Source organism: Erythrolamprus reginae, chromosome 2 (assembly GCF_031021105.1).
Source record: "Erythrolamprus reginae isolate rEryReg1 chromosome 2, rEryReg1.hap1, whole genome shotgun sequence".
NCBI lineage: Eukaryota > Metazoa > Chordata > Lepidosauria > Squamata > Dipsadidae > Erythrolamprus > Erythrolamprus reginae.
This window is the reverse complement of record NC_091951.1, coordinates 317,348,367-317,369,569: the sequence shown is the minus strand read 5'-3', so window position 1 is coordinate 317,369,569 and position 21,203 is coordinate 317,348,367. Positions and strand designations below refer to the sequence as shown.

The 21,203-nt window shown below is 40.2% G+C and overlaps 1 protein-coding gene across 3 annotated transcripts in view; it reads right to left on the bottom strand.

Annotated features, from left to right (window-relative positions):
• Positions 1-21,203, bottom strand: part of THBS4 (thrombospondin 4) — a 74,846-nt gene that overhangs the window by 15,025 nt on the left and 38,618 nt on the right. For all 3 annotated transcript variants that reach the window (XM_070743231.1, XM_070743229.1, XM_070743230.1), the window contains exons 5-15: positions 20,746-20,828; positions 19,724-19,775; positions 18,740-18,912; positions 15,877-16,014; positions 14,057-14,134; positions 12,452-12,604; positions 10,819-10,923; positions 8,950-9,057; positions 5,226-5,385; positions 2,002-2,120; positions 1,244-1,296 (exon numbers count right to left, since the gene is read on the bottom strand). In XM_070743231.1, coding sequence (XP_070599332.1) covers positions 1,244-1,296; positions 2,002-2,120; positions 5,226-5,385; positions 8,950-9,057; positions 10,819-10,923; positions 12,452-12,604; positions 14,057-14,134; positions 15,877-16,014; positions 18,740-18,912; positions 19,724-19,775; positions 20,746-20,828 — 1,222 coding nt within the window. The remainder of the gene's footprint in view (positions 1-1,243; positions 1,297-2,001; positions 2,121-5,225; positions 5,386-8,949; positions 9,058-10,818; positions 10,924-12,451; positions 12,605-14,056; positions 14,135-15,876; positions 16,015-18,739; positions 18,913-19,723; positions 19,776-20,745; positions 20,829-21,203) is intronic.

Genomic DNA, 21,203 nt, shown 5'->3' with positions numbered 1-21,203 from the left:
GCTCTGTCAAATGCTCGTGACTTTAGTATCCTTTTTCTATTTTATTTTTTAAACAAAATGAAACCAGAGTGGGTGTTTTGTTCTGTTTGCTTCCTACTTTTTTGGCATCTTCTTAGTTGGTGATTCTATTTTCTACATGAAGCAGAACAAATGATATGCTTCTTCCACTGAAAAAATATTGAAAATGTCTGTTGCTCTGTTCTGACCCCTCGGAAGCTCTCCCTAAACAGGAATCCAGAATCCGCTTTCCTGAATCATATTTCTTCTTCAATAGATTTTCTGCATGGCTAAACCCATCCAATTTCCCTGTAGAATTTAATTTCCAGTCGCTGATCATCCTGTTGGGCCCTTTTCAGTTTAGGAACCCTTCTTAAAATGTAGCCAGGTGAAGAACAGACATGACTTAGAGTGGCCAATTTGTGACCAATGCTAAGTAGAGCAGAAATGTTATTTCCTGTAATTGTAATTATACTTGAATATTGTCCCATTGGGAAACCTTTTTTAAAAAACAAAATCAAAGAGATAACAATTCCAATAATGGATTTGGACTACTTCATTTCACTTCGCTCAAAGCAAAACATTTTGTACGAAAAAAAATGTTAATGTACATTCCAAGAACAGGTCATACAACAGAACCAATTAGACATACATAGAGCAGCGGATGTCTCTGTATTGGGTTTGTTCAAATGGAAACTAGACAGTCGCCTTCTGGGAATTTTAATTTGTTTTCCTGCTTTGAGTGAAGTAGATTAAGTGATTTGCATGGCTCCTTCCAGCTCCCTGATTTTGATTCAAAATTTGTGATTCTGGGATTTGAAGTGCATACATCTTAAAGTTGCTGAGATTGAGAAACACAATGCTTATGCATATTTATGTATGTATGTGTTTGTTTGTTTGTTTGCTTATTGATTGATTGATTGATTGATTGATTGATTGGATTTGTATGCCGCCCCTCTCCGGAGACTCGGGGCGGCTAACAGCAACAATAAAGCAGTGTACAATAGTAGTCTGATGTTAGAAACAATTAAAAACCCATTAATATAAAAAACCAAACATACATTTATTTATTTATTTATTTATTTATTATTTAGATTTGTATGCCGCCCCTCTCCGCGAACTCGGGGCGGCATACAAATCTAAATAATAAATGCATAGAATTGTAAAGGCCTAGGGGGAAGAGGGTCTCAATTCCCCCATGCCTGATGGCAGAGGTGGGTTTTAAGCAGCTTAAACTTTAACTTACCTGTCTTGGTTTGTGTCACAGGAATCTCCAACCAGGTCGTTGTCAGAGTCTGACTGTAAAACCCAATAATAAGAAAAATAAATTACATTATATAAGATGAAGGGCTATGAATACGGTATGCTACCTTATAGGGAAAAAACTGCCATGTAGTTCTTCCAAGAATTTATATGTGTATAGAATTAAGAGAACTCACAAGAATATGAAGGAAGTTATATACCCAAGATGCCATTTTTATTTAAAGCTCTTGATAGAAGTTGTAAGAAAGATTGAAGAACTTGAAATCTGTTACAATTTAAATTAATTCATATTGAACCATGTGGATTAAAGATTATATTACTATTGTTGCAGTACCCATACCTATATATTTGTTTTAAACTGTTTTTATACAGTTTTATTGGTGGTGAGCTGTCCAGAGTTATTTTAAGATGGCAGCTATATAAATGTTAGAACAGAATAACAGTGTTGGAAAGGACCTTGGAGGTCTTCTAGTCCAACCCCCTGCTTAGGCAGGATGCCCTCTACCATTTCATATATATGGTTATCCAATCTCTTTTTAAAAACTTCCAGTGTTAGTGCATTTACAACCATGAATGTAATTGTAAGAAGAAGAAGCAATGGCTTTGAATACATCTTGTAAAATATTTTTTACAAGCCTGAAATAAGACTAATAAACTTGAAACCTTATAGCAATTTCTAATTCTCATTTTTAATTCCACTGAAGACTGGTGTCTTTGCAGATGTACCAGCTATCTGCTCACCTGATTGGGATTGCTGATATCAGGGCAGCTGTCACATGCATCGCCAACACCATCATTGTCTCTATCTTTCTGCTCCCAGTTGGCTATTTTCTGACAGTTATCCAAAAGATTCTTAATCCCTGAATAAAATTGGACACATAATAAATGTTACCTTATCATCACCAAAACACCAGAATGGGGGGTGGGTGGGTGGGTTATTTTTTATTTATTTAATTTTGTCCAATACAAAATAATATACAATGAAGGTAGTAGAGGACACCATCAAGGATATTAAATTAGAGAAGGGATAGAAGAGAGAGTATAGGATAAATTGTATATTCCCAGATTAGATCACAGGAATTAAGCACAATGATCAATTTTGGGCATCACAACTTTGGTTTGGGGTTTCTTTTTCCACTTGGTGGAAGGGCAAAACCACTGTGATGAATATTATTTGAACCCATGCATGTAAAAAGGTTGACATTTTTTCCAGTTTAGGACAAGGATAAACCTTCTGGGGTGGGGGCAGGAAAATAATAATAATAATAATAATAATAATAATAATAATAATAATAATAATAATAATAATAATAATAATAATAATTATTATTATTATTATTATTATTATTATTAATGAAATTTGTATGCCGCCCCTCTCCGTGCCATAAAAGGATTGTTCACCACTGCTCTATTACATCTTAACTGTTAGGGTAGCCTGTTAGATAGAATGTAGAATGAGTTGACTTGGGCAGATGTCTTTCAAATTACGTGACTTACTTTTTATATACATTTATATTCAATATTGTTTTATTAATTTATTTATTAGATTTGTATGCCGCCCCTCTCCGAAGATTCGGGGCGGCTAACAACAATAAAAAAGACAATGTAAACAAATCTAATATTAAAAATAATCTAAAAAACACCAATTTAAAGAACCAATCATACATATAAGCATACCATGTATAAATTCTATAAGCATAGCGGGGAAGGGAAAATTTCAATTCCCCCATGCCTGATGACAGAGGTTGGTTTTAAGGAGCTTGTGAAAGGCAAGGAGGGTGGGGGCAACTCTGATATCTGGAGGGAATTGGTTCCAGAGGGTCGGGGCTGCCACAGAGAAGGCTCTTCCCCTGGGTCCCGCCAGATGACATTGTTTAGTCGACGGGACCCAGAGAAGGCCAACACTGTGGGACCTAACTGGTCGCTGGGGTTCGTGCAGCAGAAGGCGGTCCCGGAGATATTCTTATATACATTTATATTCAATATTGTTTTAGGTAGATGGAAAGATATCATCTGTGGATTAGACTTGGTAGGATCAGGATGAAGGTGGTGTATCGATTCTGGCCCTACTCAATTTTTGTTACCATCCTTAGGAAAGACCAAGCAGTCATGGGTTATGTTCTCCTAGACCTAGAACATAAAGCTCCTATTTTGGTGCTGGATGCAATGGCAATTCCCCCAATGGATCCTCGTAGCCACAATCACCACCTATATTTTGAGTAGGAATTAAGAATCTAGGACTCCCAAATTGTGCATGCTTCATTTGTCAAAGTATATGCCTGACTCAAAATATATAATAAAATATATAATAAATATTTAAAATTTAAAAAAACAACAATATATATTGCCTACAAACATATATTTCCAGGAAGACATTTCAGGGGGTCACAGGATAATTCAGAATGCACTTTCTGTAGCAGAAATAAAGAGCATCAACCAGAAATCTGATGCCAAAAGTCCCCTGCTGCACATTGACAGTTTCCAGACATCTGTTCAATATCAAGAAATAGGGAAATAGAAACATGATGGGGTTTGTGTGAAGGTGTGCTGGAAGACAGTTTGAATCCAGTCTTGCCAACCATCAATCATGGCTCCAGCCCAAGAGGCAGGGATGAGGCAAAGGCAATTGAACAGGAATGCTTGCAAGCATTAGGAAAAAAAATGTTTTTTGTTAGTTAAATGAGTTTCCTACAAAAAAGGATCTGCAATCTATGCGCCTTCAGTTTTGTACTGCTGATCTATCACAGGCATGATTTTATAAATTTCAGTGCCTCCAACATCAGAGCAAAGAATGAACGTAGATGCTGTTTTGGTCTGCCTGGGTTCCCATCTTCTGACCATGATTCAATTCAATTTAATTCAATTTATTAGATTTGTATGCCGCCCCTCTCCGAAGACTCGGGGCGGCTCACAACAATAATAAAAACAATATTCCAGCAAAAACAAATCTAATATTAAAAAGCACATAAAACCCTATCATATTTTTAAAAAGCAAACAACATATACATACCTAAACATAAATATAAAAAAGCCTGGGGGAAAGGTGTCTCAACTCCCCCATGCCTGGAGTGTGGGGGCAGTTCTAATCTCTGGGGGGAGTTGATTCCAGAGGGCTGGGGCTGCCACAGAGAAGGCTCTTCCCCTGGGGCCCGCCAAACGACATTGTTTGGTCGACGGGACCCAGGGGAAGGCCAACTCTGTGGGACCTTATCGGTTGCTGGGATTCGTGCGGTAGCAGGCGGTTCCGGAGGTACTCTGGTCCAATGCCATGTAGGGCTTTAAAGGTCATAACCAATACTTTGAATTGTGAGCGGAAACTGATCGGCAGCCAGTGCAGGCCACGGAGTACGGCTCACAACAGCCAGTGCAGCTCAAAACAATAATAAAAACAATGTTACAGTGGAACAAATCTAATATTAAAAGAGAAAAAACATATAAAACCCCATCATTTAAAACCAAACAACACATACATACCAAACATAAAATATAAAAGCCTGGGGGAGGTGTCTCAGTTCCCCCATGCCTGGCGGTATAGATGGGTCTTGAGTAATTTACGAAAGACAAGGAGGGTGGGGGTAGTTCTAATCTCCGGGGGGAGTTGATTCCAGAGGGCCAGGGCCGCCACAGAAAAGACTCTTCCTCTGGGGCCCGCCAAACGACATTGTTTGGTCGACGGGACCCGGAGAAGGCCAACTCTGTGGGATCTTATCGGTCACTGGGATTTGTGCGGTAGCAGGCAGTTCCGGAGGTACTCTGGTCCAATGCCATGTATGATGTGGCAATGAGGTCATTGCCAATGTAGCTTCAAAAGTAGCTTTCTGATAAACTGATATGAGAAAACAGGTCTGAAACATTTGAAAGCATGTAGGTGCAATTGCCAATATGCAAACTACAAAGCCCTAAGTGCTACATGTAGTTGCCCATATGATTTTTTCAATATGTTTTAGAAATGAAGATTGACCCACCATCTCCATCTATATCTTCATCACAGGCATCTCCTTTGCCGTCTCCATCAGTGTCCCGCTGGTCGTTGTTTAATACCATGCGACAGTTGTCACAAACATCACCAAAGATATCTTGGTCACTATTCTTCTGGTTGACATTAGGAGCCAAGACACAGTTGTCCTGAAATAGAGAGAGAGATAAATCTTTCTTTTTTCTTTAAAAAAAAAATCTTCATTGAATATTTACATTTAAAATGACAGAAACAAACACACACACAAAAATATACAAACAAAAACATACAAAAGCATGCAACTTTATGCTATATAGATTACTTTGGTATCAGAACTTAAGCATCTAACGATTAACATACAGTATATGCCAGCTATTCTGCTGGACCTTGTTCCTTACAGCCTATCTATATTTTATTCTATTTTGTTTTCTCATTTTATTGTAAATCTTTCTTAGAGGTCTAGCTGTAGACATTGCTTTGTGCTAGGTTTTACTTCCTCCCCTCTCCCACCTAATCTCTGTATGAAGCCACTGTTTGAGGTCATCTAATAGCCCAGGATTAGATATCATCAGTCTTTACTCCAGGCCAGGGGTGTCAAACTCATATTGCCATGGCATCGTCATGTGACTTTTTCCCCTTCACTAAACTGGCTGTGGCTGTGGCTAGCGCATGACACATCCGGCTTCCAGGCCACAAATTTGACAGTCTTGCGACAGACCAACCAAGTGTTGTTAAATGAAGCAGTTGCTAAGTAAAATTGTGAATTGCTTGTGGTCTTACTTCAACTTTCCTTTGCTTTCAGGCCTGTAAAAGTTGTAATTCCAACTTCAATTTCAAGAACTGATTGTCACCTTTAAAGCCTTCAAGAGATAGGGCCAGATTATTTAGAGGACTGTCTAACTCCAATTATTTCTGTCCTTTCTATAGAGTCCAATAGTGCAGCGTTTCCCAACCAGTGGTGCCGCCAAACTCCTGGGGCAGCTCCAGCTGGGCGGGGCACTGCCGGTGTGGCTACTTTCCGATGCCGCTATTGCTGGCGCTCTCCTGCCCCAAAGAAGGAAGGCGGGAAAAAAGGAGAGCTTCATTCTTCGCACCGGCAGCAAGAGGAGGAGGGCGCCATCAGCAACGGCACCAAGTAGTAGCTGGGGGATGGCGGTGGCAAGAGCTCCAGGGTGGAGGCACCAGCAGCGCCCAGCCCAGCTGGAGCTTCCCTGGCGGGGGCGGCAACCAATGTCCTTTGGGGCCCGGAGGGAGGGCGGTGGGAGCAGGAGGGTGCCGGGCCGCGCACGCCTGCGCCAGCGCACCCCAAAACACCCCCCCCGCACACCCTTTTCCAAGGGCGAAGCCGCGGCCGCCCCCCCGCGCCTCTAGGCCCCTCGCGCCCCTGGCTGCTCGCCGCTGCCTTCGCCGAAAGCGCTTTTGTCCCGGGCTCTCAGCGAGGGGGCTGCAGGAGAAGCGGCGAAGGCGATCTCTCTCGTTCTCCGGAGGCTGGAGAAAGTGATTTTCAATGTCGGGGGCGCGGGCCGGTGTGCGCTCTCCCCATCCCCCTGCCCCATTCAAAGTAAGCCGGCAGGGGGATGGGGAGAGCGCACGCCGGCCCGCGCCCCCGACATTGAAAATCACTTTCTCCAGCCTCCAGAGAACGAGAGAGATCGCCTTCGCCACCTCTCCTGCAGCCCCCTGGCTGAGAGCCCGGGACAAAAGCGCTTTCGGCGAAGGCAGCGGCGAGTAGCCAGGGGCGAGAGACATAGCAAGAGAGACAGAGAGAGAAAGAAAGAGAGATAGCAAGAGAGGCAAAGAGAAAGAAAGAGACATATAGCAAGAGGCAGTGAAAGAGAGAGAGAGAGCAAGAAAGAGAGAAAAAAGCAAGAAAGAGATAGCAAGAGAGACAGAGAGAGAGCAAGGGAGAGAGAAAGACATAGAGGGAGGGAAGGAGGGGGAGAGAGCAAAAAAGAGGAAGAAAGAAAGAGGGATGGAGAGAGAGAAAGAAGGGAAGGAAGAGAATGAGGGAGGGAGAAATAGACCAAAAGGGAGGGAGAGATTTTTTTTTGTCCAAACTTTTCTTTAGCCGCCCCCCCCCCCCCCCCGTTCAATGTTCCCCAGGATTTTGAAAATATGAATAATGTGCCGCGGCTCAAAAAAGGTTGGGAAACACTGCAATAGTGAGCCGCCCCGAGTCTACGGAGAGGGGCGCCATACAAATATTATTATAATAATAATAATAATAATAATAATAATAATAATAATAATAATAATAATAATAATAATAATACAGCAACACAGCAAACGAGATCACTATGCTGGATTTCATATTTTTGCGCCTGACTGGTGATGAAATACGAAATCCACCATAGTGATCTCGTTTGCTGTGTTGTACTGACATAATAATAATAATAATAATAATAATAATAATAATAATAATAATAATAATAATACAGCAACACAGCAAACGAGATCACTATGCTGGATTTCGTATTTTTGCGCCTGACTGGTGATGAAATACGAAATCCAGCATAGTGATCTCGTTTGCTGTGTTGTACTGACATAATAATAATAATAATAATAATAATAATAATAATAAGAAGAAGAAGAAGAAGAAGAAGAAAGAAAGAAGGAAGAAGGAGGAGGAGGAGGAGGAGGAGGAGGAGAAGAAGAAGAAGAAGAAGAAGAAGAAGAAGAAGAAGAAGAGGAGGAGGAGGAGGAGGAAAGATATATTCTGGGTCCCCTTGATTAAACAGTCTCATGTAATGGGATTTAGGACAGATTCTTTGTCATGGCCCCTGACAGATGGCCCTGGCAGATGGCATTAAAATATGGTGGTTCTTTGCAATCTGTAAAGGTTTGCAAACATGTAAGTTCACTGCAGCCTCCTATCTGAAGGGGTAAGAAAATAACCAAATGATCTGCATTAATTTTGAATACATTGGGAGAGAGGAATATTGGTCATCTGAATCCAAAAATTATACAAACTGATAAATGGATAAGAGAAAAGCACTAAAATGATGCCATGTTTGTAGGCGTCCAGTAGAGCTATGATGCCACATGCAAATGCTATGAATTATATTTTTTCTGATTAATGCGCATTGCACCATTTTTACAACAATACAATAATATATGTGACATCACTTGCTCCCCTTTGGCCTTCCTGTGTCAGAGTTTCTCCTTTGTTTCAAAAAACAAGGCTTAAATATCAAGATCATTACCTGTTACCTAGAGTACAGACAGCTGCAGAAGCCTTTACAATTACCGGAAAGTCAGATCTAACACACATAAATCCTTCCCAGTTTATAGTCACTGGAGATTTTGCATAGCAAGTAAAAGAACAGGCCTACTGACAATCTTTCGCTTTCTTTAGTCAGATTCTTGTGGCCCAATTTTTGTAGTTAGGGTACCCCACAAAATGAAAAATAACATTTAGTAAAAAAAAACTCCACCAACATTGTAATTTCAGAGTAGAAATGCCTTTCCAAACTTCTTTTTTAAATTGCAACTTTGGGGGAACGTAACGTTGACTCATCCTCAATTACTCTTACCATGTTTACTAGCTGACATGGCCTATTTATTCAATTGCATAAAATGCATTTTTATTTTCTAGAAGTGTGTCAAAAGTGCTGGTACAACAATGGTAAAAATCAACATAGAGGCGGACAATTTTTTGATACAACGGTCCCCCTTGTCCAAACTAGCAGCAGTATTGCTTAATTATAGAAAACACGCCAACTCCCAAACAGCACCTGATCATTAGGAATGCCATCCCCATCTGCATCATCATCACAGGCATCTCCCACACCATCTCCATCAGCATCTTCTTGTCCAGAGTTTGGCACAAATAAGCAATTGTCCTACAAAGTAAGCACAATAGAGTGTCCTTTTCAGATGAGATGGATTACAGTGTCGGTAATAACCAACTAGCATCAATAGGAGGAATACATATTGTATTTGATTATACAGTGGTACCTCATGATACGAACCCCTTGTGATATGAACTCCTCGTGATACGAACCCGGGGTTCGGAAATTTTTTGCCTCTTCTTACGAACGGTTCGGACGACTTCGTGACGTCAAAGCTCCGCCTATGGAATTCCCTATTGGGATTCCCCCCCTCCTTTCTAGCCTCCAGATTGGCCGAAAACACCGCTGACGATTGCAAAAATGGCACTCCGCCGAGTGGCGGCGCCCGGCTGTAACCTTCTGAAACAGCCGGGCGCTTCTCGGCAGCTTCCAGAACCCGAGCCTGAACTTTCGGGTTCAGCGTTCGGGAGAATGCCGAGAAGCCCCCCCGGCTGTTTCAGAAGGTGACAGCCAGGCGGCAGCGCTTCTTGGCGGCCTCCCGAACCCGAAAAATTCGGGTTCGGGAGAATGCTGAGAAGCCCCCGTTTGTTTTAAAAGGTGACAGCCAGGCAGCGGCGCCCAGCAGAGCGCCTTTTTGCGATTTATTTATTTTTTTTGCATGGATTAATCGCTTTTACATTGTTTCCTATGGGAAACAATGTTTCATCTTACGAACGTTTTGCCTTACGAACCTACTTCCGGAACCAATTAGGTTTGTAAGATGAGGTATCTCTAGGACAGTGATAGCGAACATATGGCACGGGTGCCACAAGTGGCATACAGAGCCATATCTGGTGGCACGTGAGCCGTTGCTCTAGCTCAGCTCCAACATGCATGTGTACACTAGCTATCTGATTTTTGGCTCGCATAGAGGCTCTGGAAGGGCGTTTTTGGCTTCCAGAGAACCTCCGGGGGCATGGGGAGGTGTTTTTTTAGTTATTTAATATTTATTTATTAATTGGACGTTTATGCCGTCCCTCTCCAAGGACTCAGGGTGGCTTAAACATATAAAAACCAGTACAACATCGTAATCCAATTAATTTATAAAACAGTTAATCTAAAACCCCAATAATATTAAAATCAGTCACTACCGTTTACACAGTGAACATACATTACATTCATTTGGCCAGGGGCTAGGATCTAAGGGCCCCAAGCCTCGCAGCATAAATGAGTCTTAAGACTCTTGCGGAAGGCAAGGAGGGTGGGGGCAATACAGATCTCCGGGGGGGAGCTGATTCCAGAGGGGCGGAGCCCAAAAACAGAAGGCTCTTCCCCTAGGCCCCCCCTAGCGACATTGTCTAATTGATGGAACCTGGAGAAAGCCGACTCTGTGGGACCTCACCGGTCCTTGGGATTCATGCAGCAGTAGGTGGTACCACAAGGTCCAATGCCATGTAGGGCTTTATAGTTTTTACCCTCCCTTGGCTCCAAGAAACCCTTTGAAGCCTGGGGAAGGCGAAAACAAGAGCCTACTGGGCCCACCAGAAGTAGCAAAACAGGCCGTTTCCTGCCTCCAGAGGGCCTCTGTGGGATGGAGGAAGCTGTTTTCACCCTGCCCAGGCATTGAATTATGGGTGTGGGCACTCGCGCTTATGCGATAGCACATACACATGCTATTTTGGCACCCGGGGAAAAAAAGGTTCACCATCACTGCTCTAGGACATAAAAAGTTTTTCAGTTCTCTTTTTTCCCCCGGCAGTTCTTTGATAAAATGTTGAAACATGAAACAAACATGAAACATCTTGTCACCCAGAATTCTGTCAAACTGCTAACCTTTTTGCAGCTGTCAGCTGAACACGGAAGTTTTTCGTCTGGATAGCCATCAATATCAACATCTTTTCCACACACAAAGCCATCACCAGCCCAGCCAACGCCACACTGTGAACAAAAGTATTACAAAATGAAAGCAATATTGAAATGTCTTTATGGGCACAGTCCTTCCTATTCTTTCTTTTTCAACTGAAATTTTAAAAGAATTTGATTCGTGTCCTTGTATGTCAGCCTTCGCTTCCTGAATGAGTTTGTAGGTACTGGAATTTCCACATGCATAGCCAATGAATTTCAGGAGCTATATTCCCATAATATCTAAGGATACTAAATTAGGCAAGTATAGTATATTAGTACAGTGGTACCTCATCTTACGAACGCCTCTTCTAACAAACTTTTCAAGATACGAACCCGGTGTTTAAGATTTTTTTGCCTCTTCTTCTGAACTATTTTCACCTTAGGAACCCAAGCAGCTACTGCTGGGATGAAGGGGTTTCTTTTTTCCCCTTTTTTGAAGAAAGAAAAGGGAGGGGCAGCTTGGAGGAGTAAAGATTTTGCATGCTTGCAAAGGCATTGAAACTGTGTCTTTTGAAAAAAGAAAAGGGAGGGGCACCTCCTTTGCCTTTCTTCCTTCCCACTCACCCTTTAGCCTAGCCTTGCTTCTTCCACCCGCCTCCTTTAGCTGCTCCTCCCTGCCCTCTGTTCGCCTCCCTTCTAAAGTTTGGGATTTTCCTGAAGGATTTGCAGGCATTATTTGCTTTTACATTGATTCCTATGGGAAACATTGTTTCATCTTACGAACTTTTCACCTTATGAACCTCCTCCTGGAACCAATTAAGTTCGTATGATGAGGTACCACTGTATATCATAACAGTATCACATTTGGTACATATTCTAAGACTTCTATACAAATGCATACTGCAGCCTTCTCATTTCTGAGTTGCTTAAAATGAGATATGTCTGCAACTTCAAAAATCCTTAGGCAGGATGAGATTATATGGCTGACATTCTGCAGTCCCAAAATATCCCAAAGCCATCAAACTGGGAAAGGTAGGCACACTAAGACACTTTTTAAAAATGTTTTAATGTTGATTTTTTGTGTGTGATAAAAGTCAAAATTCCAAATAAAACATGGGTACAATTTTGCTTCCAAAATACCTGTAGCATATTTTAAAAACAAATTACAAAATATGATTGGTCGTGTTTTTCCTTTGCTTGCTTTTCTTTTCATCTTAAACTCTGCACTAAATTACGTTTTATATATACAGTGGTACCTCTACTTAAGAACACCTCTACTTACGAACTTTTCTAGATAAGAACCGGGTGTTCAAGAATTTTTTGCCTCTTCTCAAGAACCATTTTCCACTTACAAACCCGAGCCTCCGAAACTGTAATTGGAAAAGGCAGAGAGAAGCCTCTGTGGGCCCTCTCTAGGAATCTCCTGGGAGGAAACAGGGCCTCCACCCTCCCTGTGGTTTCCCCAATCACATGCATTATTTGCTTTTACATTGATTCCTAGGGGGGAAATGGCTTCTTCTTACAAACTTTTCTATTTAAGAACCTGGTCACAGAACAAATTCAGTTCGTAAGTAGAGGTACCACTGTATATTTAATAATGATGGGAAGAGCATGGACTTACAACACACAAGATGTTCCCTTGTCTTATTTCTGAACAATGGGCATGGATGCTGCAAGGATTCAGAGCACGATTTCTGCAGCTTCGTTCAGCCGTGCATCCTCTGACTTGGTTTCCAGTAAATCCTGGTTTGCAAGCTCCACAGTGGTAAGAACCCTTGGGAGAAGTACAGAAATCCACAAACTAAACATTGCAACTAAAGGAACCAATGACTAGAAACAACCACTGCCTAGGCAAGTGGTTCCATTGCTGATTTGTTATATTTTCTAATGCTCAATTGGAATCTGTCTTCCTCTATTTTAAAATCATTAATTTGTTATTATACAGCCAATCCTTATTAACTTGCTGCTCAGAATTTCACACTTGCTTTGTTAAAATCCATATATACATACTAGACCTACAGCATTTCCACAATTTAACAAAAAAAATGAGATTGCATTGGGAAGGCTTGCTCTTTTGGCTGACTTCTAATTATTGAATTGAGTTCAAGATATTTAACAGATCAGTCTTTTTTATGATCTGCTTTGGGGTTTTGTGGACATTTTGTCAGACTAAGTGCTCTGTGGATTTGCTCCTCGGATTTTCCTTTTACTCCTTTTTTGGAGATTAGATTCAACTTTTGTTCTTCAATCATTTGGCATTTTACACATTTATCTAAGATGTTTTAAAGATAATACATATATTCAGTTAAACTGGTGTTTCTCAACCTTAGCAAATTTAAGAAGAGTGGACATCAAGTCCCAGAATTTCTAATCCAGCCAGTTGGCTGAGAAATTCTGGATATTGAAGTCCACCCATCCTAAACTTCCCAAGGTTGAGAAACACTGAGTTAAACTATTGGCAACTTCTTTTGATTTCTTGTAATTCACAGCATCTGCAGAAAGTCATTATGAAATAAAATGATACCATATGCCGCCCACAATCCCTCCTTGTGGGAGGTAGACAATCTACAAATGCAATATATAAATGAATATATCTATAAATAAATGCATACGTGCTTGTTTCATGATGCAAATCCCAGCCTTACATACTTTGCAAATATCTCAACATCCAATGCAAGTATAAAACTCCTGACATTTTTATCATGTCATTATTTAACACCCCTTCCCTCTCACAAACAAATGTGCATGTCTTGGACACAATTCATCTAGCCTTGGAGATCAAAACTTATTCAACGTAAGGATGTAGCTCATGGTCATGCTTCCATCAATATTAAGGTTCCATGTTTTTATCTGCTTTTAGCCATTAATAAGTAATAACTCAGATATATAAGTGCTATGGTGGCACAGTGGTTAGAATGTAGTGTTGCAGGCTAATTCTGCCAAATGCCAGCAGTTCAATTCTCACTGGCTCAAGGTCGACTCAGTTCTTCCATCCTTCAGAGATCGATACAAGGAGGAATCAGATTGTTGGGGGCAATATGCTGACTTTAAACCACTTAGAGAGGGCTGTAAAGCACTTTGAAGAGGTATATAAGTGCTCTTGCTAGAGCTATATGAATATGCTTGTGACTTCTATTCACTGCAAAAAGTCATCAGCAAGACACCTTTACTGTTATTTCTGAAACATAAAAATGAATAAACTCAGATAATTGTAAGTAATGCTTACCATGGTGTTTATACACTGGGAATTTGGGACACAACCTCCATTTGCTGTACGCTGACATTCATCTATGTCCAAGCAAGCCTAATATAATAACAGATCTGCTATTTAAGAATAACATGTTTATAGAAAGGAATACATATTTTAAAATATAGAAAAAAGAATACCTTTAAAGAATTATATTATTAAATCATAATGGAGTTTTAATATAGAAGAAAAAGCCAAATCATTCTACTGTGGCAGGTGTATTGAGACAATATAAATGAATATATATTTCAAAGAATGGATTATATTGGATTGGGAGATACAAGAGAGGAAATTAAGCCATTAAACTAACTGGGGAACAAATGAAATCTGTTATTACAAAGAAGCAAAACATTTAACACGTAATTCGCATTAAGTTTACATTCGCTCTTTGTAGAGAAGTTTTTATTTTGAGCTGCTTTATATTGTAGATAAAAATTATAGGGTTTTGTTTTCTTAACTTTAAAAAATTGTAAGTTCCATTTAAAAAAAAAATCAAACAAATCAATGTAAACCTCCAAGATAATGAGTGAACCTTTATACGATTTAGAACTCTTCATGAGACAGAACAATAAACAAAGCAAAACCCAGAGAACCCAAAAAAAGAAGGAAAGTTTAAATCACGTTTCCATTTTGTTATAACCCCATCATAGAATCATAGAGTTGGAAGTGACCTCCAGGGTCATCGAGTCCAACCCCCTGCTCAATGCAGGATTCACTAAACTATCCCAGAAAGGTGACTGTCCAGTCTTCCTGTGGCAAACTGTTCTACTGGTTTATCACCCTTACTGTTAGAAAGTTTTTTCTGATATCTAATTTAAATCTACTCCCTTGCAGTTTCATCTTATTGTTTCTAGTCCTTCCATGTGCTAATGAGAACAATGCTGATCCCTCTGGTCTGTGACAGCCATGATCACAGAACATCAGAGAAAGTTGCAGGTCTTTGCACTAAGTTACAGGTATCAAACTTGCTGCATCACTTTGCCATCACGTGACTTTTGTGACCTTTGCCCCATTCGCAGAGCTGGGGTGCGCGTGGCCTGAAAGTGACACATCCAGCCCGTGATCTGCCAGTTTGACACCCCTGCACTAAGATTAGAAAAAAGAAGGAGCAACTTAAAACTTCAGGGATACCAGCAGAGCTCAAATCTCCTTTTTGCAGCATTCATAGCCTTTTCTGATCATAAATGCAGAATGGTCATGAATGCAAGCCTTTGAAGTGAGAAGCAGATGAGAATTAAATTACCGGTAGTTCTTGACTTACAACCACTGGCACCAGAATCTTGATTGTAGACTGAAACAGTCATTAAGTAAGGTGCCCATGTGACTGTTTCACAATGGCTACAATCCCAGCATTTTTTGTTATAGCATTAAGCAATCTAATAAGCTATTAACTGGATGGAATCCCAGGTAAAGACTGAGGGGTGCTTCAAAGGAAATGGGGAGACCCTGTGAAGCTCCACTCAAGAAAAGGCAAGGGTAAAATGTACCATAATAGTATCACATTACAACAAAGTCAACCAGGAAGAACCTAAGGATGTGGATATTAGACCAGACATAAAACAATGACAAAATAAATGTTAACTGTTACAAAATCCTTCGGGGCCTTAAAATGAGAGGGCCATCAATACTGTAGCCTATTAATACTATAAACCATATTTTGCTGTATATACAGAAATGATGCAGTCATTTGTATAGAGATTACTAATTGGATCTTGAAGAAAGATTAGTTCATACGAAGCAAAATATTTATAGGAACCAGACTGCGTTTGGTGGTAAAGAACAGCAATGAGTTGACAAACCTGTTTATTGTTTTTGGCAAAGTTTATTCCCATTCCTTGGATGATCTGCCCAATGTACCCTGGTGGGCAGGATTCACATCTGAAACCTGGAGCCCTGTTCACACACTGCACTCCTGGGAAGCATGGTTTATATTGGCACTGAAAGACAGAATTCCAATTTTTACTACATACCAATTATAAGGCATCCAGCCAACCAAGTTAAACATGCAGATATTTGTTAGATGCTCTAATCGACTCAACATTCTGAATCCCTAATTCTAACATTAGAATTAAAAGGAGCTGCAGAAATGAAATATGGGTGCTCCAGACCAGTGATGGCAAACCTTTTTGGCACTGCCGAAAAGGGAGTGCGTGTGCAGGTGGGTGGTACCGGGTGCCGAAAAGGGAGCACTTTGTGCATGGACTCATCTGGGCCACGACCAGGAAGAGGGGTTGCCCAGGGAGCATGTGCGCACTGGAAAATGTACTTCTGATATCCAGTGCGCATATGCACGCTGGCTGGCAAGTCTTTCAGTTCCTGCCACGTATGCACATATGCCAATCAGCTGGCCGGCACGCATGCTTATGCCGGAAAACAGAAGACCAGCTCTTCAGGTTTTTGGTACTGCTGCCTGCACAAGAACCAACTGATTGTTGTGTGCGCATGCACACCAGAAACCTAGAAGAGGAAGGAAGAGGTGGGCAATTAATTTATAATTATAATATAATATAATATAATATAATATAATATAATATAATATAATATAATATAATATAATATAATATAATATAATATAATATAATATAATATACTGTATAATATAATACATAATATAATATAATATATAATTATAATTTATAATTATAATATAATTAACTCAGTTCTACCCAATAATATACAGTATTGGGTAGAACTGAGTTAATTATATTAATCTGGCCCTCTAAAACCATCCCAATTTCTCATGCGGCCCCATGGCAAAATTAATTGCCCATCCCTGACATAGAAACTATTGATAAATACTTAGGCATGCCACTTAGAAAAGGGAAGAGGTCAACTGTACACAATCTAAGATTGAAGATTTTGAGATTGGGGGAAGAAACAACAGAGTCAGGTAGTGAATTCCAGGTGTTGATCACTCTAGACCAGTGACGGCAAACCTATGGCATAGCTGCCACAGGTGGCATGCGGAGCCATATTTGCTGGCACGCAAGCTGTTGCCCTAGCTCAGCTCCAACGTGCATATGTGTGCTAGTTAGCAGATTTTTGGCTTGCACAGACACTCTGGGAGGGCATTTTTGACTTCCAGAGAACCTCTGGGGGGATGGGGAAGGGCATTTTTACCCTCCTCCGGTTCCAGGAGTCTGGGGCGGGTGAAACATGAGCCTACTGGTCCCACCAGAAGTTGGGAAACAGACTATTTCCAGCCTCCAGAGGGCCCCCAGTGGATGGGGAAAACTGTTTTCGCCTTCCAAGGCATTTAATTATGGATATGGGCAGTTGCATATGCACAATAGCGCATGCCCACACTTTTTTGGCACCCGAGGGAAAAAAAAGGTTCGCCATCACTGCTCTAGACATTGCGAAATTATCCTTAGTCAGAGAATAAGACAGCTTGGATTGCATTGATCTTCATTACTGCATGTTTTTGTCTATGCAGGACCAATCATACCATTAGTTAGAACAACACACGTACTGTACTGGTAATCTTCAAGTTTTAGAGGTTACAATGGACCCATTATAACCTGCATCCAGGTTCTCCTTACCTTTGTGATCCCATTACCATGATTATGTTTTTGGCAGAAACTGGCATTTACTTCTAGTTACCAGAAATTTAAAAAATCCCATAGTAAACAATGAGTTCATTTAACAACCACGGTGTTTGTTTAATGACCAGAGCATTCATTTTCAACCACCAAATTTGTTTAAATATCACCACATAAAAGACAAAAAATTCAGGCGTGGTCACATGGTAACTTGCTTATCCATCATCATGACTTAAATTGTGGATTCAATTACAGTGGTAAGTTGAGCACTATTTGTATCATAGGGAACAAATGCAAAGAGGCAGATGTAGTAATTCTTCTCTCTCACACAGAACAAAGCTACTGTATTTTTTGGAGCATAAGAGGCACCTTTTTCTTCCCTAAAAGGAGCTGATAATTGGCTGCATTTTATATTCTGAATGTAGCTTTTTTTTCAGCCCTAAGTAGCTGCTAACAATCTTCCCAGCTCTTAACTTGCAAGCTCTTACATTGTTTCTCTCTGCAAAGAATGTTTTCCAAGGCCTAAGAATGTTTTCCAAGCCCTAAGCCCTTGCAGGCTTTTTTCCATTGCTCTACTTGCTCCGAATGTTTCTTTCCAAGTGCTAATGATGTTCCCAGCTCTTACCGCCTTGCAAGCTCTTTCATTGTCACTCTCTGCAAAGAATGTTTTCCAAGCCCTAAGACTTTCCAGGGTTTTTTCATTGCTCTAACTTGCTCCCAATAAGTTTCTTTCAAGCCCTAACCAGATGCTAATGTTCCCAGCTCTTACCAGCTTGCAAGCTCTTTCATTGTTACTCACTGCTAATAAAGTTTTTTTAAAGCCCTAACCAGGGGAAAGAACAGTGTGGTGGCTAAGAACACTAGCCAGATGAATACCTGGTAAGCAGATTCTTTTTCCTATTTTCCTCCCCCAAAACTAAGGTGTGTCTTATACTCTGAAAAACACGGTATTTATGCCAGGATGCCTGCAACTTTTAAATTCACCTGCTGCCTTGGGATGTGCTAGAAAACTTGATTCTCTTTTAAGTTAGCTTCAGCTTCTGCTAACTCCACTAATGTTTCAGATAACAAAATACTGTACCTCAGGTTAGCCCTGAAAATCACTCAGAGAATAACTCACTTCATCAATATCTGTGCAAATAATTCCATCTCCGGTGAAGCCTTCGGGACAAGGACCACACTGGTACCCATCTATTGTGTCTGTGCAGTGTACCCCCGGGAAACAAGTATCGACTTCACACTTGGGTTTTGGAGGATGTGGAGAAGGAGTGGGGAAACTTCCGATTCCCAATCCTAGGATTATAAAGTGTAGCATTTTAAATCAAATAAATCTCGAGAGAGCCAATGAAAATATCTCTCAGTAAGTGAGCAGGTCATTTCTCCTACTGCAGTGTTTCCCAACCTTGGCAACTTGAAGATATTTGGTGAATGCTGGCTGGGGAATTCTGGGAGTTGAAGTCCAGATATCTTCAAGTTGCCAAGGTTGGGAAACACTGTACTACTGAATAAGAGTAGTTAATTTCTGCAATTATTATGTGAACAGCAACATGCATAGCACAATTACTGAGTTAGCATGCTTAGAGTGGGGCTATTAAATTATTTGAGCCAGAGTGGCGCAGCAGGTAGAGTGCTGTACTGCAGGCCACTGAAGCTGACTGTAGATCTGTAGGTCAGCGGTTCAAATCTCATCACCGGCTCAAGGTTGACTCAGCCTTCCATCCTTCCGAGGTGGGTAAAATGAGGACCCGGATTGTGGGGGCAATATGCTGGCTCTGTTAAAAAGTGCTATTGCTAACATGTTGTAAGCCGCCCTGAGTCTAAGGAGAAGGGTGGCATAAAAGTCGAATAAATAAATAATAAATAAATAAATAAATAAATAAATAATAAATAAATAAATAAATAAATAGATTGATTGATTGCTATACTTAAGGCTATATTTCCACCATTATTTAAGGAAATCCCATAGAAATCAATAGAAGCCCCATAGAAATCCCACATCATCTAACTACATACTTAGCAGCAAAGCATAACAACAGATTTCTTGTGATTTAATTGTTAAGTTTATAAAAATCCTACTTAAACCCAGGAGATCAAAATGACTTACCACATGCCTGGCATTCAGCTATAGTATTCCTCAGAAATGCTGTCTCCTTAACCTTAATTGGAGAAATAAAAGTATTAAACAAAACCAGCTACCTCAGATTATTCTTACTTCATTACTTTTTGTCCATAAAAGGCACATTATACAATTAATGCTATAACATAAGAGCTGGGGTGGCGCAGCAGGTAGAGTGCTGTACTGCAGGCCACTGAAGCTGACTGTAGATTTGTAGGTCAGTGGTTCAAATCTCATCACCGGCTCAAGGTTGACTCAGCCTTCCATCCTTCCGAGGTGGATAAAATGAGTGCCCAGATTGTGGGGGGCCATATGCTGGCTCTGTTAAAATTGCTTTTGAAAACATGTTGTAAGCCGCCCTGAGACTAAGGAGAAGGGCGGCATAAAAATTGAATAAATAAAATAAATAAATAAACATTGCTTAGGTTTGCAAATCGTCCGTATGAGATTGATACTAGCATATTTATTCATGCTGAATTTATGATAAGTCTGTTCCACCTAAACAGCCATCCTTTCATATTTTAGCTCTCTGATGAATTTAGTAGAAGTACATAGAGTAGCTTGCACTTAAGTCTAAGCTTTGAGCATCTCTCAAGCCAAAGTATTAATTTAAAATTTACACCTTATAATTTTCATGAATGCCAACTTTATTGCAAGTTCAGCTTGATTGTTGAATTAAAATTCAGCTCCAGCATCTATGACATACATTTCTTGCATAATTTTCTTGCACTCAGCCTAAATAGCTCTAGTGTTCATAATTCTGGAGGTCTAAAAGCATTTGCATGAATGAGCTTTTTGGTGATAAATAATGTACTAAAATTAGACATAACTTCCTATTCTAAAACATCCTTTTCAATTTTGGGCATAGAAATCCAGCAAGAAAAACGAAGAACTAAATTGAAGAAGATTAAACTATCTTTTGGGCATTTGAATTCCTTTCCTAAAATAATATTATCGTATATAATTCTTAGCACAAAACAAAGAAGCTGTAAGAGAAAGCTCAGAGGTACCTGTTGTCTGAGAAGATCTTTCACTTCAACTAGTACCTGGTTCATTTGCAACATGTGACTTAATAATTGCCTGTTAAAGTCACCTGTAGAGACATGTATGACAATCAATAACTAATAGAAAATATATTAGGGTCAGAAATCATAGCAACACGAGCAGTGATACAGTCCTTTCAAACACTAGGTGTATCATATAATTGAATTTGAATGAAATTCTAATTTGACCATAAAATACTTAGGCATTCTAATTTACAGGGAACTATTCTTTATTGGAAAGACATTTCAACCCAAGCATGGATTAAAAATAAAGCAAGGGAGCACACTATTGCTTGGGGGCCAAAAGACTCCAACTCCCTGAGTGCAGGATTGCTGAATGCTGGCAGCAGTTTCTCTTAATTAATTGATTAATTAATTACAATGGCCACCCAGTTTAGGAGACTGGGCAGCTTTTAAAATTCAAA